We start from the raw sequence: 27,650 nt of genomic DNA, 5'->3' as shown, positions 1-27,650 counted from the left end.
GGCCCGCGGGCCAGAGTTTGACACCTATGCTCTAGAAAGCAGAATAAGATACAGATCCCATACATAGCCAAAGTTACCTGAAAGCTCGTGGTTCACCTGAAAGTTAAAACCCAGCAGCTCCGGATCTACTTCCTAAACTTTGGACAGGAAGTAGATAAACAAACAGCAGTCTGGTCCATCTTTCCAACTTTTCTTTGTTTAAACGATTAACAAATGTATTGGCGAGCTGAGATTATGTGATTATTTTATACATAGAAACAAGCAACCAATCAGGTGAAAGCGTTTCCCAGCAGTGTGCCAGTTGGTGACAGTGTGGACAGATGTTTGCCGTGCAGAATCTGTCACGTAAATCGTACCATCATGGGTGCGGCCGCTGAGCTCTGTACACAATAATCCTTTGCTGTGAGCCTCCAGCTGGTGGTTTAAATCTTTATGTTTACTTTTTATTCACATTTTGATGAATACTTTAAATGTTCTGCTGGTTGTGACTCTGGATTTCTCGCAGCTTCATTTGGTTCCAGTCCAGGCCCGGTCCGAGTGCGGCGACGGGGCACAGAGCTCGGAGTCGGAGTCTGACTCCCCCTCAGCGATGTAGGACCGGACGGCGGTGCAGCAGGCAGCTCCTCCCCCACCATGGCGATCTCCCAGGTTGTTGGAGGAGTAGAATCCATTGTTGAGGAAGTCCAGGTTGTCTCTGGACTGGGAGATGGAGAAGCCACTGAAAGAACGCTCCAGCTCCTCGTGGTCCACCGATGGAATGGAGATAGAGGTGTCACTGTCAGGCTTCCCCTCCTCGCCTCCTCCTCCCATCCCATTGGACCCCTCTCCTGCCCTCTCCTGTTTCTCCGCCCCCCCTCGGTCTCCGGTGCTGTGACGGTTCGATCGGTTCCCACTGTGTCTCTCCCCAGATGGAGGAGGGGGCAGTCGAACCAGTGACCCATCCCCCACTGGACTTGGAGTATTACCCTGGCTACGATGAGGAGGGGGCGGAGCCTGCTGGTGGAGCTGGGAGCTGATGGGCTGCCAGGAGGTGGAGGGAGGACATGTGGGGGCATTGTAGTTCCTGTGTCCGGTGGAACTGCTGGAGCGAACCATCTTCGTCACAACCCGAGCCTTCTCCACATGTTCACCTGGCAACCCTCTGTGCAAGATGTAAACACATTAGTAAGTAACCACCATTTTATCAACAGGAAGTTCTGAGATTATCAAAAGGAAGTTGTTTATGAACAGCTAGATCTGAGGTCAAGTGGAAGATAACAGATTCCTTTTTGCTAAAGCATATAGTTAGGGCTGGACCAGGTGACCCTGAATCCTCCCTTAGTTATGCTGCAATAGGCTGCCGGGGATTCCCATGATGCACTGGGTGTTTCTTCTTCACTCACTATGTATTAACAGACCTCTCTACATTGAATCATATCTGTTATTAACCTCTGTCTCTCTTCCACAGCATGTCTTTATCCTGTCTTCCTTCTCTCACTCCAACCAATCACAGCAGAAGGCTCCGCCCCTCCCTGAGCCTGGTTCTGCTGGAGGTTTCTTCCTGTTAAAAGGGAGTTTTTCCTTCCCACTGTCGCCAAAGTGCTGCTCATAGGGGGTCATATGATTGTTGGGTTTTTCTCCGTATGTATTATTGTAGGGTCTACTGTACAATATAAAGCACCTTGAGGCAACTGTTGTTGTGATTTGGCGTTGTATAAATAAATTGAATTTAATTGAATTGGATGGTCGGGCCTTTAGGTCAGGTTCAAGTTAGATTAAAATTGGGAAATATTTATTATATTTTTCTCATCACTACTGTGACTTTGATGACGCTACCCTTGACTTGTATTTTCATTTACACTAATGACATGATGAACGAATAAAAAGACACTGACTGCATGATCTTGGCGATGGATTGGCTCTTCTCCAGCTGATCCACTGGACTGTGATAGGGTGGTGCTGGGTCTGGCTCCTTGGATCCAAAGTAGGCGTCGGTCTCAGCCTGAGGGATTCCCATTCGCTGGATATAGATATTAACCAAAAAGTCGAGCTTTCTCTCCATGGACAGGACCTAAGTGAGAAAACACCAGCAAAACAGACTCATGTTTGAAACCATAGCAGAAAAGCCACCAGGTGTACTCTTTATAGTCTGTTTTGTTACCTGCTTCTCCACCTTCCCCAGGCGTCCCATCATGCTCGGGTCTTCAGGTAGCTCCTCACTGGCTGCTTTGGGACGATCCTTATCTGCAATTGGTGTTCCTCTGCCAACGATCTGATCCACCCTGCCAGTCAGGAGACAGAGTGAGTCAAGCCATTCAAAACCTCATAAAGTCTTACTTCACGCAGTTTTACCTAGACTGGAGGTTCTTGATACGGGCGAGCATGTCCAGGTGTCCGGCTGAATACTGTTCAATCACATCCATGACATCATAGGGACGAAGACTTTCCTTAAATTTCCTCTTGGATACCATGAAGCGCATGATGCTAAGAGAGGAAACAAGACAGCCAGCAGTCACACCACATAGACTTGTCTGAAATCAAAAACCCGAATCTGAATACTTAGAAGATATTCTGGGGCTTTTCTGTACAGGGTGCTGTGTGGTTTCTTTATCCAAGTCCTGGTGACTAGTTTGAGTTGCACGCTGTTTACCGGCATGCTTTGGCATGAGTGCCTGGATTGCTAATGAGGTCAATCATGTCTTGACCACATCCATCTACAGTCTGTGGAATGGAGATAAGGAATGGTCCATATCTCTGCTTCAGTCCTGAAAACTGTGGCTCACAGTCCTGCTGATAAGCTCTGGGCTCAGGGTCACCACAATGGAGAAACATGTTAAAAGTAACGGTTTGAGCTTGGCCCAAAGATGAAGACCAGATCAAATCTACAAAGAGCAGGCAAAGACTGTTTCGTTCTCTGACAGTCGAGTCAACCAGAACTTTGAATGGTTATCTTTAAAAACGTCAGCGATACCTGGGAAAGAACAGTAACGTTAGGGTAGGCCACATTGTGTTCATCCTTTTATCACACTTTGTAGACATTTATATATTCCATCCATCCATTCGCTTCCGTTTATCCTTTTCAGGAGCCTATCCCAGCTGTCTTAGGGCGAGAGGCGGGGATACCCTGGACAGGTCGCCAGTCTGTCGCAGGGCTAACACACAGAGACAGACAACCATTCACACTCACATTCACTCCTGCATTCACACCTATGGGCAATTTAGTTTCCGAATAACCTATCCCCACTGACTGCATGTCTTTGGACTGTAGGAGAACACACACAAACACGGGAAGAACATGCAAACTCCACACAGAAAGACCCCAGCCTGATGGTGGAATTGAAGTCAGGACCTTCTTGCTGTGAGGCAACAGTGCTAACCACCGTGCTGCTCCATGATATTTCTATATCTTACTACAATGTTGGTTTTATTCTGTGCCTTGTAGAAGGTGGGTCATGGAAGTCCTGGAGGTAGGGCCCCTCCATTCCCACATGCTCCAGGATCAAAACAAACATGGAAGCTAGCCCACAGCTTGTTTGTTTACATGCTGTTTCTTAGTCTCTGCTCTGAAGTGAGCTGAGGGGGGTAGCATACAGCATACAGCAAACTAAGGACAGCCAACACTTCTGGAGATTCAGTGTACGTCCTGAGGGAAGCTGGTTCTCTTTGAGGAGGTTTTATTTCTACTGGAGCTGCTGCATGTCTCAGAATTTAGTTCTGATCCAGATTCCAGAACCAGACAGCTGGACTGCTGGAGAGCTGCTGAGGCAAGACCTGAAACTTCAGATAACTGATATGCCTGAATACACCAACAAAAAACACATGAGAAATGATAATAACAATAATAATTGTAATGTCTTAGCAGAGGTGCTTTTACAACACAACAGAACACAGTGAAACAACATAAAGCAATGAAGCTAACTGAGGTCAGACTGACTGCTCTTACCCAACAGCTGATGGGGACCTTTGACCCTGGGGTGAGTAGAAATTTAAAAAAAAATACAAAAAAAGAAATAAAAGTAATGTGAATAAAAACATGATTCAGTGCAGAATAAACAGCAAATAAAGGGTGAGCAAAGCGATGAATGGTGGCAGAAAAACGAATATTTGCAGGAAACTGTTCGTACCAGATGGCTCTAATGGTAACCTTTAACGCTGGGGTCAGGTCCTGAGGGACAAACTCACAGTGGCAGCTCTTGTTGTCATCAGCCATTTCTTCTCCAGGAAGGCTGGCCTCTATAACGGCAACAAACACAATGGGTGTAATTGACCACACACACACGGGACTGCAGAACCTGTGGGACCCAACATGTCATTACAACCAGAGACCTCAAACTAGTTCACCTGATGTCTGGACAAAAAAAACAAACAAACAACTAAAACAAAACTAAAATGTTGTCACAAACATGACCTGCAGGTGGCAATACAGCCCCTCACGTCATAATGCCCAACAAGACGCCACTGCATGTAAACAAAGTAGGAAATGTGACTCACTTTTATCCTGCTGAAACGCTCATGGTAACCAAAGCTCTGCACACAGACTGAAACCCCATGTCCCTGTTTACCTCTGCCCTGATGGCCTCCCTCTGTGTATTCTGGTGTGTGTGAGTGTGTGCTGACCTGGGGAGCTCTTCTGTCTGAACTCTTCATCCTGCATCTCTATCAGCACTACAGGAGGAAGAGGAGAGAGGAAACACCTTCATCACGGAAGATCACACTCATCATCACAGTCACCCAGAAAACCAAACAATTACCAAATTTTATACCTGCAAGTGTTAGCCTAGATTAGCACACACCGAATGTGCTACCCTAGCTTAGCACATCGAATGTGTTAGCCTAGCTTAGCACACACAGAATGTGCTAGCCTAGTTTAGCACACACAGAATGTGCTAGCCTAGCTTAGCACACAGAATGTGTTAGCCTAGCTTAGCACACACAGAATGTGCTAGCCTAGCTTAGCACACACAGAATGTGCTAGCCTAGTTTAGCACACACAGAATGTGCTAGCCTAGCTTAGCACACACAGAATGTGCTAGCCTAGCTCAGTGTGACTGGAAGATGAGGAACGCTGTGATCTGAAATGGATGCAGAGCTTAAACTTGACAGTCAGGTTGTAAGATCTAGCTTTTTTTAATGTGAGGCACTTCATCTAAAATAGACCCTATTTTATCAAGGAAGCTTTTTGAGACGGTAATCCATGCCTTTGATACATCAAGGCTGGATTACTGTAACACACTTTATTGTGGGGTTAGTGATGCATCCATCAGGCATCTGCAGGTTGCGCCTAATCCTAACCCTGCAGTGCGACGTTTAACTGGCACATAAAAATCTGAGCACATTTTTAATTAACTCATTTCAGGATCCTTTATAAATCTCTTAATGGCCTGACTGCCCCCCTCCCCCAAACTACTACAGCCATATACACCTGCCCGCTCCCCTAGGTCTGCCAATCAGCAGCTCGTTAAGGTACCAAAGACTAACTATAAATTTAAAGGTGGCTGTGGTTGTGCTGTAGCTGCTCCAAAATTGTGGAATGATCTGCCCTCGCACGTTAGGCAGGCCTCTTCTCTTTCTGACTTTAAGACTCTTCTAAAAACACATTTTTTATTTCAAATTGCTTTATAAAGGTGGTATGGTAAATGGACCCAACAATGGACTATGGGAAGCGCTTCGGCTCCCTTAAGGCCAAAACAGAGAGCATGAGGAGGAGCTTCTTCCCTCAGGTATCTGGTCCCTCAACCAGGTGTAGGACTGGACTCTCTCTCATTCCTGTACATCAGCAACTGTTTATTCCCACACGGTTTATTTGCACAGTTTTATAACTTCTTAAATTTGTTTATCTGCACATTCTATTTGTTTTTATTTATAATTTTTTACCTTCAATTTTACTGTAAATTTTTACATTTTAAACGTGTATATTATGAAAATTTCTGGCTAGTTTAGTTTTATGTTTAGTTTTTTATGGTCGGGCATTGCACAGCAACAAGCATTTCACTGCATGTCGTACTGAGTATGATTGTGTATGTGATAAATAAAATTTGAATGTGTAAATATTAGAAGCAGAGGGAAGTTTATTTGAAGAGCAGAACCAAAGGGATCCCACGAGCTTTTCTATAACGCTGGAAACAGAGGGTTTGCGTGAACTTTACATGAACGCCTTGAACTTGAATGCTAGAAGTCTGATATCACGTCTCAGATTACAGTTCCTGAAACATCCTATCCGGTTGTTCAGTCTGACGTCACTAGCCGTGTCTGGGTCTAAACTCCGCTGCAGGTCCATATATCAAACGATCACTATGGCATTACTGAGAGTTGAAAAACTGTCTAAAGTCTTTCATCTTTAATAAAATGATCAGCGTTCTGCTCTACCAGGTGTAACAATTGAGTTTAACATCCAGGCATCCATGAAAACGGAATTTATGACATTTAACGGAGTTAGAAGTTAGCAGGGAGTTAGCTCGCTAGCTTCTATCTAAATACAATATAGCATGTCCTGACTGCGGGGTTTTGGAAACAAATTAAAACGTACAGCTCTGTTATCACTTCCAGCATAAATAAAGACAGAAAATTAAACAGCAGTGACGTTTGTAGGGTTACTGAAGTTGGGCTAGCTGGTATATAATGATGTGCTACGTGACCGCTAGCGACACAGCTATGTTAGCATAATATAAACAAGCTAACTTTTTCCACTCGATGAAAGTTAACGTGAGTGTTCTCGGTGGTCAGGAACAAATGTAATCGCATGGCAGGATGCTGTAAAAGGACCAAACTTCAGCCAGGAGAACAACTGAGATAATCCATCCACAATACGAGGTTAGTCATTCATATACTGCTGCATGGGCTGGGCTGTAGTTACATCCTAAGGTTTTAAAAACTGAGCTTAAATAAATGATTAGCGGTAATAAAAGCCGAGGGAGGTCAACAGTGATCACTGACTGTTTTAGGAGCTTTTTGAGATTAAATAGAAGAAAATACAAAACATTAATTATGTTAACAACACAAAAGCCATATTAAACGCAGACTACTTTAGGCCCGGAAGTAGGATTCGTCGCGTCATCACTGAACAACCGGATAGCTAACTGCTCATTAAAGGGACGTCCACACAGGAAGAGGCTGCACAGCCAACGGAGAACATAAATATCAAAAGCATTCAGGTAAACAATGACACGTGAAATGACTTCGAGGTGGGCGGGTCCTTTTGTTAACCGCCTAAACCCAAACTCTTTCATGGCAGCATTTTTAATTTCTCTTTGTTATTTGGGCTGATTGGGACCTGATGAATGTAAAAACAAAGAATTACCTGATTTTTTTTTTTACTGGATTTTTGTTTCTGAGAAACATGAGATCGACATAAGAGAACATTAGTTTCAAATTTCGATCGAGCAGTGGCAGTATAATGTCCTCGTAAGTGGATATCAGGCACTTGTAGAGCAACATTTAGTATTTTAGTCTAGACGACCCAAAATGTGATGTCCACATACAGTATGTGGACGCCAGGTCCTAGGAGGTTAAACTGATCTCAGCTTTGAGGACAGAGAGGAACCACTGACTGACACAGAAGAAGGGGGAAGTCCACCAGAGGATCATCTGACTGTCAGCTACAAATGCATCCACTGTGGGCAAGGTTTGAGAGTCTGCTCTAAATGCTGATATAAAAACCATTGAAACTGTAGCTAGAACCAGTTAAACCAGTCAGAATCATTCACACACCAAGACTCCACTGATGCTCAGATGATGAGCGTGGATCAGTCACACCTCCAGTTTCCTCTCACGACCTTCTCCTCTTCCCTCTTTCTTTGTTTTTCCCCTCTCTCATTTGTCCTGCATGTGTCACAGTGACCTCAGGTGATGTCTAATGAAAACAAAGAGCTGGGTTCCTCTTCCATTTTTGTAGAAGAAATTCTTTATTTGACACAAATGTTCGTCCCACAGCAGTGTGGAAACGGCTCCGGCCATGCTCACATCCACTGTGAAGCCTTGCACATTTGCACCTGTACCATTGTAGTGTTGTGAGCCCACACATGGCGCCATGGTACTTTTTTTATGTCCGATACCGATATCATAAATATGGATCTGCCGATACGATATGATTTGTTTTTTTAATGTCTCGCTGTTCATACTCACATTTTAAAAAACAAAACAAGCTGTTCTGTTACACTGTATGCAAAAAATACACCACACCCCAAACATTTCACAGTTCAGCAATAATGATCTTTGTATTTACATATTTAGGAGAACTTTAAATCTAAGTATTTAAAGTAAAATTCAAAAATAATTTAAATTGCAATTTTATGCAGATTTCAAAAAGGTCTTTGTTCTGAAAAAAGTGCAATATCAGCACAAAATAATCTTTATATTCAACAACTAAAAAAGTGGAGCCTTTTACACTTAAAGCTGAACATAAACAGACATCCAGAGTGGAAAACAGTGCAAATAAATGCAAACACTTCATGACACTCACCTTTGATCAGGATGGATGTCAGTGTGAGCTGTTTCTATCACTTTTAACCTGAGGCTAAATTTTGTGTCATTTACATACATATAAACACTTATTTTTAATAGTTTTTTTCTGAACCATGAAACTGTTTGGCCATGTGTCGTCCCTGCGTCGGGAGCACATGCTGGGCTCTCCAAATCACACACAAACAGTATCCCACATTCCTGATTTTTAGTTCACAGACACTTCTTATAACGACTAACTTCTCCTGAAACGTTGGAGGGTTTTATACAGTAAAGTCACAGGATAAAAATAATTATCAGTCATTTGTTAAAATAATAATTTTCTGTTGTAACCCTCAAACTGAATGGTAATGTAACCACAAATATTTTTCACAAAACTAAAACACACTACTTCCACATCTAATGTCTTTACTCAGACTAAACTGGATCCGCACTCCGTGTCGGCGAATGCTCGCAGCATGGGGGCGGCGGGTTTGTCCCCGATATCCGATCCAGTAATTTAGGTCAGGATCGGATCGATACCGATGCTGTATATCGGATCGGTCCGGTCCAGAAGAGTTTGTTCACCCTGAGTCATCATCACTGGAGCTCAGATTCCTAATTTCACCTTTGATTTTAATCTGATGATCGAACTCTGACCGGACAGATCAGAGGAAGTTTGCTGATGGAGGTGAGACAGCAGCAGACTCTGGATCAGTTTGAATCCAATAAAAACTGTCCTGCCATGCAGGTGAACCCTGATTCGCTGATTCCTTCGGGTGGATTCGGTTCCAGGCTGACAAACACGATGATGATGATGAAGTCTTTTAAACCAAACATTTAATCTCAAAATAACAGCAGTTTAGTGACTAATGCTTAAGTAAAGACAGACCACATCTTACAGAGTGTCCTGGCAAACAGGACAAGCTGCTGATTTTTCTGAACATGTGATTTTAGTGCAGATTTTTGGGCGACTGGTATCGACACTGCTCGGCTTGGCCGGTCTTACCTTCAGAGTTCTGACGGGATGCTGCTCCCCGGATCCTGAAGGCCTGCCTAGTTCTGCTGCGTTCTCCAAAGCTCCAGCTCTTTGGAACCTTGCTGGGACTCTCTTCCAAATTGGGCTCTATGCTGGGGGACCGCCGCAAGGCCTGGACTCCCCCAGGACCTCCAGGTACTCCAGGACCAATGCCAGGAGCAGGACCCATTCCAGGTGCAACTCCTGGGCGAACGGGAGGAACCAGTAAGAAGGAAGGAAGACAGAGTGCTACTTCAGGTCCTGATTACAAGTAACGTTCTTTGCTTAAATGGCTCCTCCTGGATATGACTGCCAGTCCTTGATGTGCACAAACCAGTAACCACCAGCTCACAGGGGTGCAGTGGTTACCTATGTTGCCTCACAGCCTGAGAGTCCTGGGGTTCCACCCATCCTATGAAATAGGCCGACCCCCCCCATCACCACCAACGATCAGTGGATGGCGTGTTGTCTGACTCTGTGTTTAAAGACTCATTTAGCACGTAGATGACATCAGTATCAGGATTACTCCCAGGCCAAAAACATGAACGTTAAAAAATATCAACACCCACCGTGCTGAGGAGAACCTTTGCCTTTGGTTCCTGAACTCCGAGGAGACGAGAAGACCCTCTCCTTTAGACTCACCTTCTGACTGTGGGAGGGAGGAGAAAGACCAGGAGATTTTAGTCACATCTGGAAAATGATCAGCTCTTAAATCCCTTTGGGTTATGGTCATATAATTACATAACTAACCAAACAGATACACTTTAGTCCTCATAGGTGATAAAAACTAAGGAGCTTGGAAAGAAAAAGACTGGAAGACATTTCACGTCTCATTCAACAGTGTTATTCAGATGTGAGACCTCACCCCATCAGGTTTGGTCTTACAGTGGTTTCACCCGAAACCTCTGGTGATAACGACGACACCTTTTTTCACTCCTTGGCTCATGAGATGAGGAACGTGATTAATAATGGGTCAACGAATCTCAACCAAGACACCTCTTTGATAAGAGGTGCATGGTCATCACAAACATGTAAGAATTCCAGGTGCTTTCTTTCCAAGCTCCTCATAGTACCATGACAGACACTCAGGTGTTAAACCTGGAAATATTTCTTTGTTCCCTGATTGCAGAGACTCAGAGGAACCATTTAAAACAAATTTAGGGTGATTGCTGCTGATGACTTAGACAACAGAGGGTTCACCTCTTGAACTTCACCAAAGGAAATATTCAAATAGAAGGATGTAAGGCAACATGGATCTAAAAGGCTTTTTGTGACAGCTGAACGTTTCTAAAGCAATGGTTGAATAAGATGTTGGGAAATCTGATGTGAGTCCTTGGAGAAGAGACCACGGACCTGGGAGAAGGTTCAGGCTGAACATCCTTCCTGCAGGGAGATAAAGATTGCCATTAATCACTGACTTTAAAGACGATTATTCATCAGATTATTAAAGATTATTATTGTTCTTCAGTTAAACACCAATGAGCCAAACAGTGACATGGTCAGCATGACATCACCCTTTGGTTTTGGATGTTCTAAATTCAATTCAGTTTAGTTTTATTTATTTAGCTCCAAATCACAGCACCAGTCGCCTCAAAGCGCTTTGTATCGTAAGGTCAAGACTCTAGAATCATATGACCCCCTATGAGCAGCACTTTGGCGACAGTGGGAAGGAAAAACTCCCTTTTAACAGGAAGAAACCTCCAGCAGAACCAGGCTCAGGGAGGGGCGGGGCCATCTGCTGTGATTGGTTGGGGTGAGAGAAGGAAGACAGGATAAAGACATGCTGTGGAAGAGAGACAGAGGTTAATAATAACTATTAAATGCAAAGTGTCTGTTAGCATTTTAGCTCCTGAAATGTTCTCAGGTGTTCTCAGGTTAGTTCGAGGAGGGTTTTTGGCTCACTGGTGCAGTTATGGTGCAGTCGTTGTGTGGAAACTTTCAGACCTGAATGAGAGTCCGGATTTGTTCTTGAGGTTCCTTAGTAAGTCCAACTGATTGAGAGGAGGGATCAACCTGCAGACACAAATTTTACAATCACACAGTTTCAGAATCCCTTTGGAGTGATTGGCTGCAGGTGCACAGGTGCAGTCTTACCTATACATGGGGACAGACACTGTCCTCTCGTAATAATCCCAGGTAGATGTCAGATCGGTTCGGCTCAGATTTGTGGCGTAAACCCTCCAGGCCGCCTGTCGACACAGGAAGGAAGCAGCTGACTCCTAAAAGGTCTCACGTGAGGGTGCCAGTGTAGATTCTCACCGCACAAAGTCAGTGTGATGTCAGAGCATGGGCTCACCTGTACGAGTCCTGCTGCGGGATTTCGTCTCTTCTCAAAGTGTTTCTGTCTGTGCTGCTCCTGAACCTTCAGAGCAAAGCCAGAACCCAGAATCCCCTGAAGAGAAACACAGACAGGTGAGCTGGTACGAACAGGTGTCTCAGGTAAACCCAGGTAGATAAAAAACTGACTCACAGCCGGCAGAGCAAAGAATGAAACTCCAATCAGAGTGAAGGTTGCAGCCAGCAGACGTCCATTCCAGGTGATGGGGAACTTGTCTCCATAACCGATGGTTGTCAAGGTGATCTGAGACACAAACAAACAGACTACATCGTCCCATCACGGAGGAGGAAACACCAGTTGTTTCAGCTCAGGTGTACACACCTGTACCACACCTGTGCTGGATGTTCTGTCTGTACTGATTAGGTGAACGTGTTTTTTACTGCCATGCTTTTAGTTCATGTATTTTGTTTTGCACTATGCATATTTTATATGTCATTCGGTCATTTATTGCGGGAATTCTCATGTAGGAACTTCTGTACTGCATTGGTTCTGCTGGTGCACCTGAGTGAGGTGCACGGCCATGTTGAAGCAGGAGAGGCCAATTTAAGTTGGAGGAAGTTCAAATGTTCTTAAAAGTATGTGTGACGTGCTCAAAGCATGGGTCAGCCAGCGAGGTATGTTGTAGTACAGCGGTCCCCGACCTTTTTTGCTCCACGGACGGTTTAATGTCAGACAATATTTTCACGGACCGGCCTTTAAGGTGTGGCGGATAAATACAACAAAATAAAATAATACAACCGAGACAAAAGCAGTGGGATTTTGTAACAATAAGCGTGAATTCACTGTGTAATTGTGTAACTTTATTAGCAGCGTCCTCCTGAAATGCACCAACAACACAGAGTAACATCCTCCTCTCTGCCCCTTAATGCTCTCCGGTTGCTATGGTAATGGATAAATATTTATTTCAAAATAAGACACACAACTATAACACGGGAAAGATCCAGGGAAACAGTTAACGATAAAAACCCTGAAAACCATAAATTTCATACCCGCTGCTGTAGATCATTTATGTCTCTGTTTCACCCGTCTTACTATTTCATTGAATTTTATGCTGTGTTTGAGTTCGACGGTGGCGTCATTTGTGATCAAGGTGATGCTGTAACAACATCAATCCCGAGATTTTACAGCTCAGTAAAGCCAACCTCATGCCATCAGCAAGTGATGCTGTTTATACCTGCTGCTTTGCAGCTCAGATAACTAATCACAGGCAAACAGCACCTCACCTGATCTCAGGTGAGGTGTGGGTGTGTATGTGCATTCATCTTACCAGTCCCCACCAGAGGGCGTCAGCATATGTCTCAAACTGTTCATTATCTTCTTTTTCTGCCAGGTAAACGAGGAAACTTGCCAGAATGAGACACAAGAAGCCGATATACCAGGCTGTGATCAGCTCCTGCAGTGGGCGAGAGACTAGAGGGTAAAGTCAGGACAGAGGAGAGCCCGGGAGGCATCCTGCTCATGTGCTGAAACGCCTCAACTGGCTTCTAGTAGCACAGCAGCTACTTTAAGCTCCTCCACAGCTCGAGGTTCAGAATCTATGACACACTGAAAGTTAAGGATATTCCCTTAAGACTAATTTCCTCGTCCGTTAAGAGAAAAAAACAACTACACCTGTGAACTAGTCTAAAAGTAAGAAAAAAGTTTCGACTACATGACCTGACCGTTTATGACATCGAGTTTTGGAGGTGCCGGTCAGAGAGTGCACCCTGAATTTCTAAAAGTTTGTGGACTTGATGAATTTGAAGGGTGAGCCCTGCGTTTATGAGCTCTCCACCATGGACATGAAGCTGGTGCATGGTGACCTCTGCAGCACCAACTTGAATAGAATAAAATAGAATAGATCTTTATTGTCCTGTTACGAGAACAATAAAAGACAGTTTGGAATCTCTGTGTTAGCAGCCTGTAGATTTTTACATTGAAATTCCTTCAGAGAAACCAAAAAAGAGACTTAACGATGTTCCTGCACAGATCTGTACAAGTTATATACGCCATATAAAGGAGCAGCGTGATGATCGGTGGTAGTGCACACAGGGAGAGACCAGAGGTAGGAATGTTGGTTCCATTATAATAAATACAGTGAAAATGTCCGTACACGTTAACAGCACAGTCGACGTTAAATCAGGGTGGAGGCAGGACATGATGGGCTGGAGGTAGCTGGGCTCTGCTGGTTGGCAGTGTAAAGGTTTCACTGGAAGAAGGTTTCTGGATTGTTTTCCACAAACCTTTTCTCCGTACATATTGCAGTTGATTGTGTTGGTCCTTCTCCAGTTGTTGCGTCTGAGGTGGACAACTTCATCCCCAGATGTAACTAACCCAGATGCTCCTTAGTTGACTGGCTAGTTGAGGGTTAATGTTTTTCAAAATCATTTTAACAGCATCACCTCAAATCAAATCAAATCACTTTTATTGTCACATCACATGTGCAGGTACATTGGTACAGCACATGTGAGTGAAATTCTTGTGTGCGAGCTTCACAAGCAACAGAGTTGTGCAAAATACAATAATGTAAACAAGCAAAATACAAGAATGGCTACATCTGAAACTAATAAATATATGTACAATATATTAGAGATGGCACGATACCACTTTTTTATGTCCGATACCGATACCGATATCATGAATTTGGATATCTGCCGATACCGATATGAATCCGATATAGTGTTTTTTAATCAATAAAACTGTTTTTTAATATCTTGCTGCATTTTGTATAAGTTCATAGTCAAGTTTAAATAAACAACAGCACTAAAGCTATTCTGTTATACCTGTGTGTAAAAAGTACACTGCGCCCAAAATATTTCATAGTTCAGCAATACTGATCAATCTAATAAACTTAAACCTACACCATCCTTCCTATTCTGGTATTTTAAAGAGTACTTAGCAGAAATATTAAGCAACCTAACTAATAGGGTTGCAAACTACCAGCAACAACAAAAATAAATAAATAAAAAATAGGGAACCACCCTCCACCCTCCACTTTGTGATGCTTAATCGATGTAATCAACTTTAATTTGATGCAGTGTGAAAAAAAATGCACAGAAATCAATTATTTTTCAAGAATAATTAAATAGATTCAACATCTTTCTTCAACAGAATTGCAGACTGCACAGATGGTACTTTCCCAAAGGAAAAAGTACTATAGCTTACTAGGGTGTATTAGACTTAACAGTTACTATATACAGTAATGGACTTCTATACATTTTACATCAGATTAAAACTTTGGGTGTCAGATAATTATTTATTAAAAGCTTGACATTTTAAATGAGAATAAGAAAGAAAAGTATGTCTTTGTGCCCCCTTTTCCCTGTTAATGCCCTATCGGCCCCCCTGGCTAAACTTTGCTAGATCCGCCCCTGCACAGTTACCAGCGTCAGCTACGTAGAAAAAGATCCTCGAGTAGAAAGTAATATTAAATAAATTGTAACAACAGCTTATCAAGCTTAAACGTGCTGCTGTTGTTCAGCCGCTGGTTTCCTCTTTCTGGTGCAAAGTGGGCCAAAAGCAAACTAGAGACACGGACTCACGACAGAAAAGCCGATCAGCTGATCGTTAAGCAGTTTCATGAAGTAGCGGCAGGAGAGAGAGAGAGAGAGGCACTTGCTCCATATATCAGTTGTTAAGCTTAACGCTGGAATGCTTTACAAACATTCAGAGAGGAACTTACACACTTGCTTTACTTCTCTCTGGGATAACTTCCTCGGAGATGAAATGCTGGTTTGGTAGCGAGACTACAAATACACACAGCCGCTGTATCACGTGACCACACTGCTCCGACGTGCTACGGTTATGAGACGAGTTACGCCATGTCGCAAGTTTTGTGAGGTGCTTTTTTGATATTTAATGGATCGGATTACATTTTTTATTTCTCGCCGATATCCGATCCAGTAATTTAGGTCAGTATCGGACCGATACCGATACGTAATATCGGATCGGTCCATCTCTACAATATATAATAGTATATGCATTTCTGGATGTGTATACTAAATATTTTTCTACGTGTGTGTGTGTGTGTGTGTGTGTGTGTGTGTGTGTGTACACATATTTTACAAATTAAATAGAGTAAACAATAAATAACTTATAGTTGGCTTCCAGCGTTTGCAGAGTGATTGATACGTGTAGGCAAAGTCTCTGATGCTCTCAGCCTCTTTTTGGACTGTGCTCCGCACTCTCTCAGCCAGCTCATCCTCATAGTCTCCTGACAGGAACGCATTATTTCCAGGTTTGGATTTTATGGGATCCCTTGAAGTTCCAGGTAGAACATTACAAAGAGTAGCCATAAGCCCCTCGTCAGTGAGTGGGTTGAGGCCCAAGAAGTCTTCCCCCCTCTCTACGTACTGAAGAGGATCAGACTCATCAGCTTTTCCAAATGTTGGAAAAGGCACTTTGATAGGCCTCTTCCCCCCATTCTACTCCTCGTTTCACCTCGGACGGTTAGCTGGTTACAACCTGGGTTGGCCAGCCACTCTTAGATGTTTCTCTCCAAATATGTCGTCTGAATAGGTTTGCAACCCTGCATGTCCAGGTGCCGGGACAGAGAGAAGGATCCTCTTTTATCGGTTGGATGACATCAGGTATGAGTTTTGTGGTTATTTGAGTGTACTGGTCCTTTAAACTTCACTCGTTTGACAAGTTGTTTTCTGTGAGATTTGTGTTCATTTGTTCCATTTGAAAAACTGTTTTTTTTGTGTGTTCAGTGCTCGTTTTTAGCTCCTCCTCCTAGTCGTGTTGGTTCTCCACAGTTATTTAGGCCGTTCCAGAATATCCTGATCAGCAATATTTGATGACGTGAACAGATTCACTTCCTGTGTTCTTTAATCGATTTTCCAGGAGGAGAGTTGGACAAGTTTAAAGGAGCACCGAGCTCACTCAGATCCATAGCCCGCAGTGAATTATGGGAGGAGAGTTTCATTTGCTGATACCGTCTGGATTTCCAAGGGTGACCCAGCACTGGGAGCAGTTTTGTGTTTCTGTTGGGTTGTTTCAAATAAAGTTTTTTCTGTCTTTATTTAATGGGTTTATAATTAATGAATGAGTCCCATCCGAGGTGTCATTTTTCTATTTGTCAGTTTATATAATGAAGGTGTGGGGGTAGCAGTCAGGTACAGCAAACCTCACAAAGGATGTAAACATGTAACAGAGCTTACCACCCTCAGCATGAAACAAACCACGGTTTCTCTCATAAAACTCAAACGGATTCACACACTGAAAATACTCATCCTTTAACCTAAGTGTAGTTCACGGCTCATGTTTGGTCCACGTTTTATCGCTCACCAGTCCACTGCAGTGACAAACGAAAGGCGTCTCAAACCAGCTGTGCACAGCTGCACACAAAGTACAGCCTGGAGCAGCGCCTCACTGCCACCTCCATCCACAAAGAAATCCTCCTGCGTCAGAGCCAGACGATCCCCGGTGCTTTCCACTGGCGTGCTTCTTTTGAAGGCTGTCAGTGGGGCCTTCCACCCAGAAACACTGGGCTGGTCCGCTCCGTGTCGAGGACCACTCCAAAAGGAATTGGGGGTGTGGCAGTGAGTTTGCATGAGGCGATCCGAGTTCAGAGCAGCAGACAAGTGAGCACTGGCCATACGTTCATCCTTTGATGAACACGCATACGAAGTCAGATTCCTTTGCAGAACGTAGATAATACAGCATCATCAGCAGGTTCCATTCCACACAGGTTCTGGTCCGCACAATCACGCATTCGGATCCACACATGGCTGAACGTCTTCATGCGTTCTTAAGTCCTTTGTCAGTTCTCCCAGTCACAGCTCGCACTTTCGCTATACACCTAATGGCTCATAACAGCAGCCCCACTGTCCTGCGTCCCCACATGTCTACAAACCAAATCCAAAAGACTGGATGGTCAAACCCCCACGATCACTCCAAAGTCCAAGGTCCAACGATCACTCTGAGCCTGCTTCCTAACACTGGAAACCACAGGTGTCGAACTCCAGGCCTCAAAGGCCGGTGTCCTGCAGGTTTTAGATGTAACCTTGATACAACACAGCTGATTTGAAGGCTAAATGACCTCCTCAACATGTCCTGAAGTTCTCCAGAGGCCTGGTAATGAACTAATAATGTGATTCAGGTGTGTTGACCCAGGGTGAGATCTAAAACCTGCAGGACACCGGCCCTCGAGGCCTGGAGTTGGACACCCCTGCTGTAGACCAAACTTTCCTGAGATCTGGTCATCTTCCAGGATACTCTGACAGGTAAACAGTAGGGGCGCAGCGAAACACATAATTCACGGTTCGATATTTTTTTGATACAAAAAAAAATGTTCATGCTTTTTGAATTTATCATTTATTAAAATTATAAATATATATTTTAACTCAAACGTACAGTTTTTAAATTTAATGTTGCTGAAACAACAAAGGGATAAAATAATAAATCTATCTGATCGAGAAATCACTCACTGTTAACGAGCGTTAACGAGCTAACTGCGCTAACGCAGTAGTTCCCACCCATGTAATTGAGCATTGCGTGGCACATCCAACATACTGTTTTACTTTAGTCCATGACTCGCTTACCTTCAGGGTCATACGTCACATGAAAACCAAAATAGTTCCAAACGCCAGATCTGAATGAGGGTGGGGGAGGTTCAGTTTGCCATGTTGCAATGAGCTTAGCTTCTGTCTTGCTAGCTTGCGCTGCGCTCAGTGAATCTGTGCTCGACAGTGCAGCCTAGGCGGAGTAGTCGAACGCAGATCCACTGAGCACTCAACACAGACAGCATCGTCAGAAGAAAAGTTGATAAAATAAATTACAAATTTTGTATTGTTCGATACGTATGCGTACCGAACCGAAAGCACTGTATCGAACGGTTCAATATCGGTACAAGTATCGTTACACCCCTAGTAAACAGGTAACCAACAAAAATAGACTGACTCTAAATTTTATTTATACTCTTTTCTATTTTGAGGTATATGTGAAACATTGATCTAATCAATAACTCCGATCAATACAGATGAAAGTAATAAACCAATACTGCAGCTCAGTGTTGTGGTTTCTCTAATACTGTAGACCTGGTGGGGTTAAGCACAAGCTTTGACCTTTGACATCCATCAGTCTGGGTGCCAGCTGAGCTCAGTGGGTGAGCGGGCGACCACACAACTGCAGAGCAGCAGCTCGGGTTCGAGCCCGACCCGTGGCCCTTTGCTGCGTGCCATCTCCTCCCTTTCTATTCAACCTTCACTTTCAACATCCAATAAAGTCATAAATACTTTAAATAGTGGACCAATCTTAGATCTGTAAATATTCTGATTCTTTGATTTCAGTCAGTTTTTAAACTTTCGTGTCCTGTTCCAGATTCTCAGTGTTTCATCACAGTGAGTATTAGCTGATCTGTAACCACCGACAAGTCAGCGCCACGTCAGCTGGCGTCACTCAGACATACGAGTTTTACCTTGCTGTGAGCGTAGACCACCGATCCCAGCAGCTTCCAGGTTCCTCCTCGGCGATCCATACGGATCATTCGGAGAATCTGAAGGAACCGCAGTGACCTGATGGCCGACGTAGCGAAGACGTTTCCCTGAGTCCCTGCAGCCAGGACTGATATGGATGCTATGAGCACCATGATGTCTGCAGACAGACAGGTAACAGGTAGGTCAGAGATGGCTTTTCTAATTGTACCATCATGAACTGGTCCTTTCCATTAGCACTGGTAGTTATTCTTCTAACATTGCCCCACTGGCACAAACCCACGGGGTTTTCTGTTTTCATTACAGACGCTGCAGCTTGGGTCTGTCTTTGAAATCATCATGTTACTTATCACTTTTAATAATAATGATGATAATACATTTTCTTTTATGTACCTTTCAAAACACTCAACGTCACCTTACGCAGAAGAAAAGACAATGCAGTGTCTCAAAAATGAGTTAATAAAACAAGATTGGACCATTGTATATAAACACAAGGATGTCAATAAAGCCTATGAGGCATTCTTAAGCATATTCATGGCTTTTTTAGAGGAAAACAGCCTACTTATTGAAGTCAACAGGAAAGATAAGTATGCAGGAAGACCATGGATGACAAAGGGACTGCAAAATGCCTGTAAAAAAAGAACACCTTATATAGAGAATTCATTAAAAAGAGAACTACAGAATCGGAAAAGAAATATAAAAAGTATAAAAATAAATTAAGAGAACTTGTAAAAAAGAATACTTCATCAAAAAGTTAGAAGATAATAAAGAAAGCATGAAAGGGATATGGAAGGTATTAAATAGTATAATAAAAAATGGACCAAGGACTAATGACTACCCTGGGTAGTTTATGGAAGGGACAAATACTATTAGTAAAATGAACGAAATAGTAAATGGATTCAATAAATCTTTTGTAAATATAGAGCCAAAACTGGCTGCAGAAATAAAGGTTGGTATGATAGGAAGGGAGGAAACATTGAAAGGAATGCAAGTTCAATGTTTCTAAGAGCAGTGGAAGAGAAGGAGATATATGATACTGTCAGTGGACTTAAGAACAAAACGAGTACTGACTGTCATGATATTGATATGGTAACGGTAAAGAGAGTAATTGATGGTATTGTAAAACCACTACAATATATTTTTAATTTGTCCTTCCAGGACGGGGTTTTTCTACAAAAAATGAAAGTTGCAAAAATTATTCCCATTTATAAATCAGGTGAAAAGCATTGTTTTACAAATTATAGGCCAGTGTCGGTACTCTCCCAGTTTTCTAAGATACTGGAAAAACTATTTCTAAAAAGATTTGATAGCTTTGTGGATAAACATGATTTGTTGGCAAATTGCCAGTATGGGTTTAGAAATAATAGATCAACAGTTTTGGCATTGATGGATTTAATGGAAGAAATAACAGAATGTATGGATAACAAGAAGTATGCACTAGGAGTCTTTCTAGATCTAAAAAAAGCATTTGATACTGTTGACCAGGAAATTCTAAAAATCAAACTGGAAAAATCTGGGTTCAGGGGTGTGCTACTGGATTGGATAAACAGCTATGTGATGAATCGACAGCAATATGTACAAATAAATGAGATTAAATCTAAAATGATGGATATTGAATGTGGAGTACCTCAAGGATCAGTATTAGGTCCGAAAATGTTTATTATGTATGTAAATGATATTTGTAAAGTATCGAAGATACTAAAGTTTGTAATTTTTGCAGATGATACCAATATACTTTGTTCAGGTGCGGAATTTCAACAGGTTTTGGAGGTGATCACACAGGAGTTGAAGATATTAAAGAAGAAACAATAGAAAGAATAGAAACAAATTGTCCTTAAATTTAAATAAAACAAAATTCATGTTATTCGGAAACTATAAGAAAAACATTAACATTGAAATTTGTGTCGATAATATATATCTAGAAAGGGTTAATGCCATAAAATTTCTTGGTGTGATCATTGATCATAAGGCCTGTTGGAAATCACACATCACTTATGTGAGGGGAAAGTTAGCACGGGGCATTGCTGTCTTGGGGAAAGTAAAACAATTTCTGGATAGGAAAACATTGTATATGTTATATTGTGCTTTGCTATTACCATACATGAGTTATTGTGTAGAGGTTTGGGGAAATACATATAAAAGTAATATTCAGACTATAATCATAATGCAGAAAAGGGCCATTAGACTAATAAATCAGGAGGGGTATAGGGCTCACACAAACGCACTCTTTATTAGGACGCAAGCTATAAAATTCCAGGATCTGGTGAAGTTTAAAACTATATAAGGTAAGGAAAGGGATGCTCCCAATCGAAATAAGTAAATGGTTCTTAGAAAGAGAAGGGAGGTATAATTTTAGAGGGAAGTGGAATTTAAAATTACAAAGAGTAAGAACAACGTTGAAAAGGATGTCTATTTCAATAGCGGGAGTTAAATTCTGGAATGAGTTAAAAGAAGAAATAAAGGTCAGCAGTGATATAAACCAGTTTAAAATAAAACTCAAAAAAGAAATTTTAAATAAGTATAAGAATGAAGAAAATGCAATGAACCCAAGACAGCAGTCAAACTCATGTTTATTTTCTTCTGCAAATTAGCAAATCTAAATATAGTTTCAGTTGAACATGTGAAAATATTTTTTTGAGATGTTATGTTCTAAGTTGAAGGCATTGTATACGTTTTTGTTGTTCAAATTTAGATGATGAGGATGTAAACCTGTAAACCTCCTTTTCAAACAACTGTATGGAATGATTTTATGAAACGTTGGTGAATGTATATGTTTGAAATAAAAAAGAACTGAACTGAATAAAACAACAACAGACATAAATACCAATTTGATAGGGTTTGATTTGTTTGTGGAGGACGAGTCGAGATCTTTTATAGATTTTATGTTCCAGGCAACAACCTTTAGCTTTAAGCTGACTGAAATAAACCATGGTGCAACACAGAAGGAGCCAAGGCGTCTAAAATGTCATCAAGTCCATCATTAAATGAGCGTTTAATCAGGGAAGGACAGAGGATTTATACTCGGGAGGCAGTCAGTACGACTCAAAAGAGTGTTCAAATTAATGCCCCTGATGTTGCAAAATGAGATGACAAATGAAGTTAAATTAACATTAAAGATATTCACATGTGGTCAGAGGTGGGGAGATAAGCTGTTGTACAGCAGGGGTGGGGAACTCCAGGTGTCCTCCGGGTGTTAGATATCACTCTGTGTCACCCAGGATTAGTTCATTAGCAGGCCTCTGGAGAACTACAAGACATGTTGTTGACTGGATCCTACCCAGGCTACCATGTGGCAAGAGGCAGGGCTAACACAGACAGCCATTTACATTCACACCTACGGCCAATGTAGACTCCCCAGTTTACCTAACCCCACTAACTGTGTGTCTTTGGACTGGGAGGAAGTCGGAGTACCTGGAGAGAACCCACACAGACCAATGACATCCAGACAGCAACAGAACGCTGGCAGAGAGTCGGAGAGGGCGACTGTGGCCAGTGGACTACGTAGGAAAAGCAGGGTAGTCCAGATGAGCACAGACCCCCAAAACAACACGTTAATCCACAAAGCTGCTGAAGATGAACCACGGGAGGGCTTCGGACCAGTGAGAACACAGGTTATGGGTGGGAGTTAACAAACATTAACAACAGGTAATACAAGGCTCACCAACATGCCAGCAGCAGCTAGTCGCACCAGCGTTCACTCCCACGAAGAAGCTGTTATGAAGACAACACCCAGATTTCCTTCCCTCTTAAACCCGCCTCCTACTCTCTAACCTGCTGTTGAGCTGATGTTAAAACCTGGCTCTCACAAAAAGTCCTCAAACTCAATGAAAGCAATGTTTTAGTGATTTATCCCACTCACTGACAGACCATGACATTTCCCACTGTCCCTCCATACCTACATGTTGTATAAAAAACATCCGTAAGACGACTGCAGCAGCTGGACTCCTGGCACATGCATGTTTAGCTCAGTCTTAAACTTCCAGCTTAGTTCTGTTGATCAGCACCTTCTAATAATTCCAGACTGACTGCTTGACTCATACAAGCAACCGTGAATTCCCAGCCCCGAAACTCTGGAATCATCTTCCCAACTGCAAACATACTTCCTCTCATCAGCTGTTTCAGCTTCAGACTAACTTAAACTATAACTCTAACTTTAATTATTCAAATTTTTATTATTCATTTATTTTGTTGTACTTTTACTCCTGAGGGGGGGCTAACACACAGACAACCATTCACACTCACATTCACACCTATGGGCGAATGACCAGTTACCCCAACCCTATGATAACTCCTACATCATTTGTGTTGCATTGTGTACTCGCTGTGCAGCACTTGGTGAACATCTGTTGTGTTTAGATGTGCTGTATAAAAGTGTGCTGTGCAGTGCTGTCCCTGCCAACAGAGGCCTTAGCTGTGAGGCAGAGCTCTGGGGTTTGTTGTACGCTCTGACCTTGAGGTCCCCTCCTGTCTCTAATGTTTTTCACCTGTGGATAATCTCTTTCTCTGTACAACGATGGAGTTTGTTTGGCAATACTGTTAAAACCCTTCTGAGACTGATGGGCAACATTTGCTTCTCTAAGATCACTTTGATGTCTTTCCTCCTGTGTTAACACGCCTGAATGCTGCAGAGCAGCTGATTTCATCAGCAGCTCATGAGTTCATCAGCAGTAAGGCTGGATGGTCCAGCTCCACCCTAAACACAGTTGGAGATGCTGAGCTGAAGGGAGTGAAGTGAAACCACAGCCTCCGCCTCCACAGGTCCTTCTCACCACCAACTGAACTGTCTCTAGTTGAGGGTGAAGAAGAGGAACAGAGTAGCAGAGGCTACACAGCAAACAAGCGGTGGGATCGACTTCGGCGTGACTTTTAAACTCTACAAACCTTCTGCAGAGGAAGTAAAGACCTTTAGAAGGTCCTCGGGGACATTTGTGGATGAAGCTCAGAGATAATGAAGCAGACGTGACACAGACTGAACGTGACCAACAAACACACTCAGCTCTGACCCACCGATGACGCAGAAGGGCTTCCTGGCGAATTTCAGTCGACCTCGCCACCCTCTGTACCGACAGCAACACCCGGCAGCCCAGATCCTCACCATGTACTCCACCCCGAACACCACGATGGTCACCACCTCCTGTTACACCACAACAACACGCTGTTAAAGATCAGAGCAGCACGTATGTGCTCAGAAGAATATATCCAGCTTTATGTGAAGAATGAAACACTGCAGCTGAACAGAACCATCAATAACTTTATTTTATATTTGTTTCATCTCCGCTTCAAGCACCATCACGTGTGCGATCAGCTCCACGCTGAGCCAAACCTTAGACACTAGCTAAGCAGGGGTGTCCAACTCCAGGCCTCGAGGGCCTGCATGTTCTAGATCTCACCCTGGGTCAACACACCTGAATCACATGATGAGTTCATTACCAGGCCTCTGGAGAACTTCAGGACATGTTGAGGAGGTCATTAAATCAGCTGACATGTCTAAACCTGCAACACCGGCCCCTGAGGCCTGGAGTTGGACACCACTGAGCTAAGCCTTCTGCTCTGCTTTCTGTGATTTGCATAAAAAATATGGTACAAAATTTGAAAACATATTGTTTTGGGGTTTTTTCACTTCTTATATCTTCACAAGTTTTTAGGCTGTATTTTTTTGAAAGATGGTGCGTCTCTCTCAGACGTTTTTTTAACAGTGAAATCTGCATCAGTGTTTGAACATGACGGTCTTAAAAAAGATGGAAGTGTGACCCTTTCCCTGCCTGGATCTCTAATCTGGGACCGACACATTCAAACTATCTGCAGTTCAAATATGACAAAAACTTTATATATGTGCTGCTGAGGACTCGGGGGGCAGGGTGTCAATGTTACTAGTTGTCTTTTGCATCATACTGCAAAAGACAACTAGTAACATTTGTGATTTTTATATAAATATTTCACAATACTAAAAACAAAGTGTGTAGAATGATTTTCATCAAGAACTTGTTGGTCATAAAGAAAATGACATTTTCATTCAGGTTTCATGCTGTGTATCAGTAAATACGACTTTGTTGTACCACAAAAACAAAAATATATTATTAGATCGTCCAAATTCTGGAGTTTAACCGTGTTAAATATGTAGACTGACTCTACCAGCCTACTTTGTTGAGTCTAATATTTCAGTTTAAAGTATTACTGTAAACTAAAAACAGAACACATATTTAACACACAGCACAGTCTGATGCTACATGAAGTTTTATTATCATAATATCATTATATATATTATAATTAGCATCACTCTGACATTTCCTGTCTGTTCCAAAGATCCTGGTTCAGTTTCATTCCGAGTGGAAATTTCAGGCTTTTGTCTTTGTAAATATCCATGTTCAAACATTGCCTCGAGTTTCAGTGTTTGAGAAAAAGGCCTGAAAGTTGGTCGATCTAAAATATTCACATGGACATATGTGGACACAAATGTAAGCACACTGGCGACGGTCGAGCGTGATGTTTGCGTGGTTACCAGGATGTAGAGCGCGTCCTCGGAGCTCTTCTCGTACTCTCTGATGGTGGAGAACACAGACAGAACCAGGCAGGAGAACACCAGCAGGAACCTGAACACAGAACAGGAAAGATCTGCATTTCAGGGAAAATAAACATTAGTGAGGTGACCTCACTCTGAGAGACGGCTGTGGGGAAGAGAGGGCGGGAATATTAAGGACCGCCCAGCTGTCCCCACCTGCTAAATCCCACTTTTCTCCTGCTCGTTACATTGGTGCGCGCACGCAGGTGTGCGGACAGGTACGTACACATAGGCGTGGTAGATAAAGGCCCATCCTCGGGGTCTCTCCAAGACGTTGTACAGGAAGTTCTGCAGGCGTCTGTAGAGGGCGTTTCGTTTGGGAGGTTTCTTCCCCCCGGAGACGCTGCTGCGCTGCCGCCGAGGCCCCTCGTCTCCACCTAGACACAGAAACATGTCAGACAGGCACACGGACGCTTACATGTGCTGCTGAGGACTGGGGGGCAGTATGGGAGTGATGTGGGAGTAAACCCTCTGTCTGTGATGGGCAGCCAATCAGAGGAAAGCAGAATCAGAAATACTTAATTATTAATCCCAGCATGTGGTCACAGTAAGAACAGTAACGAACAAGGAAAAACAATCCAGTTATTATTTACTAATTAATAATATAATTACAGAAAAGCTCTTAAAGGGGGAGGAGCTAAAACAGCCTGTTTCAGACTGAGGATGATCTGAGGTGTCCAGAGCAAGATACAGAAGGATTATTCTGAGCTGTGAATCATGCAAAGCTGCTCCGGTGCATCAGCCAATCGCATTCAAGCCTCCTCTCAGTAAACACCTGCACCATGAAGCTGATTGGTCCTAACCTTCAAGAGAAAGGTTTGCAGGTTTTCGTGACAGAGTGACCACGTGACATGTCCTGTATACGTTTAAGTGAAATCAGCTGCTTTGGTTATTAAAGGTAACACACACAGCTGCTCACCCGCTATGAGCAGAGCACCGTCCCTACTGGAGTCCGTCCCTCCGGCCTCCAAACCCACGAAGCCGACCTTCAGCTTCTTCTGGTCGGCCTGCGCTCCGGGGAACACCCCGCCGTTGCGAGATTTCTGCACCATGACGGACCGACGATGTGCACCGATTCACCGAGCTACAGCCAGCCCGCGGACCGAGCATCGAGGCCGGGCAGGGCCGGCGGGAGCATCGGGGCCGAGGAGGAGGAGAAACGGAGAGGAGGAAGCGGAGGATGCAGCACAGACGAACCGCAGATTGGCTGATCAGCAGGTTTTTGACTTCCCGCACGAGGAAGGAAACAGAATGACGTCACCGCGTCAGAAACATTGATCACTTCGATCAGCTGCAAATAAAAAGAAAAAGAAAAAAAAAGCGTGATCGCTTATCACCGTCTCCACGGTAACGTGATGTCAACGGCGGTCACCATGGCAGCACGAGGTGTGGGCGGATAGAGATTGTGGCGACAACATCATTAACCAAAGAACCAATCAGGTTGGTGATGACGACAGACCCTGCAGCGTCAGCAGAGCCTGGTGACAGTGGGAATGAAGAACCCTTCTCTGTCCTCAGTAAACTGAAGCCATTTTCCTGCTTCAGAATCAGAATACTTTATTGATCCCTGGGGGAAATAATTTTTTATTACAGTGCTCCATTATAAACAAACATTAACAAGACAGACAATACACTAAGAATAGCACAATATATACATATACATAAAAGTCACTTATTAATAAATAGCTGAAAGCGATGTCCGCCCTCTACATTGATGAAGAGGAGGTAGAAAGGGTATTTATTTATTTATTTATTAACCTTTATTGACCCTGTGCACGAGAAAATGCTAACTTCCTGGTTTGAGACCGGATGTGGGGTTGTACATTTCCGGTAGCTTTACTTTGCGGTCAATCGCTACTGTGAAGATATCCTCCAAAACCATGTCCAAAACTCGAAAACAGAAAG

At 43.1% G+C, this 27,650-nt stretch overlaps 1 protein-coding gene across 2 annotated transcripts; it reads right to left on the bottom strand.

The window, feature by feature from the left end:
- Positions 1–176: 176 nt before the first annotated feature.
- kcnq2b (potassium voltage-gated channel, KQT-like subfamily, member 2b) lies at positions 177–27,322 on the bottom strand. Of its 2 annotated transcripts, XM_026166632.1 has the most exons (19): positions 26,665–27,322; positions 25,972–26,122; positions 25,686–25,776; positions 24,194–24,320; positions 19,171–19,346; positions 13,039–13,164; positions 11,904–12,014; positions 11,730–11,825; positions 11,528–11,622; positions 11,378–11,446; positions 10,787–10,816; positions 10,003–10,082; positions 9,425–9,637; positions 4,597–4,644; positions 4,104–4,212; positions 2,332–2,463; positions 2,141–2,261; positions 1,875–2,050; positions 177–1,141 (listed from the first exon to the last, which is right to left on the bottom strand). In XM_026166632.1, the coding sequence occupies exons 1-19, from the start codon at positions 26,795–26,797 to the stop codon at positions 508–510; spliced, it is 2,718 nt and encodes a 905-aa protein (XP_026022417.1). In that variant the 5' UTR covers positions 26,798–27,322; the 3' UTR covers positions 177–507. The 2 variants fall into 2 exon arrangements, with proteins under 2 accessions (XP_026022417.1, XP_026022418.1); XM_026166633.1 differs by lacking the exon at positions 4,597–4,644 and having other exon boundaries at positions 26,665–27,321.
- Positions 27,323–27,650: the final 328 nt, after the last annotated feature.

Source organism: Astatotilapia calliptera, chromosome 5 (assembly GCF_900246225.1).
Source record: "Astatotilapia calliptera chromosome 5, fAstCal1.2, whole genome shotgun sequence".
Lineage (NCBI taxonomy): Eukaryota > Metazoa > Chordata > Actinopteri > Cichliformes > Cichlidae > Astatotilapia > Astatotilapia calliptera.
The sequence above is the reverse complement of the archived record's forward strand: the minus strand, read 5'-3'. Positions and strand labels throughout refer to the sequence as shown.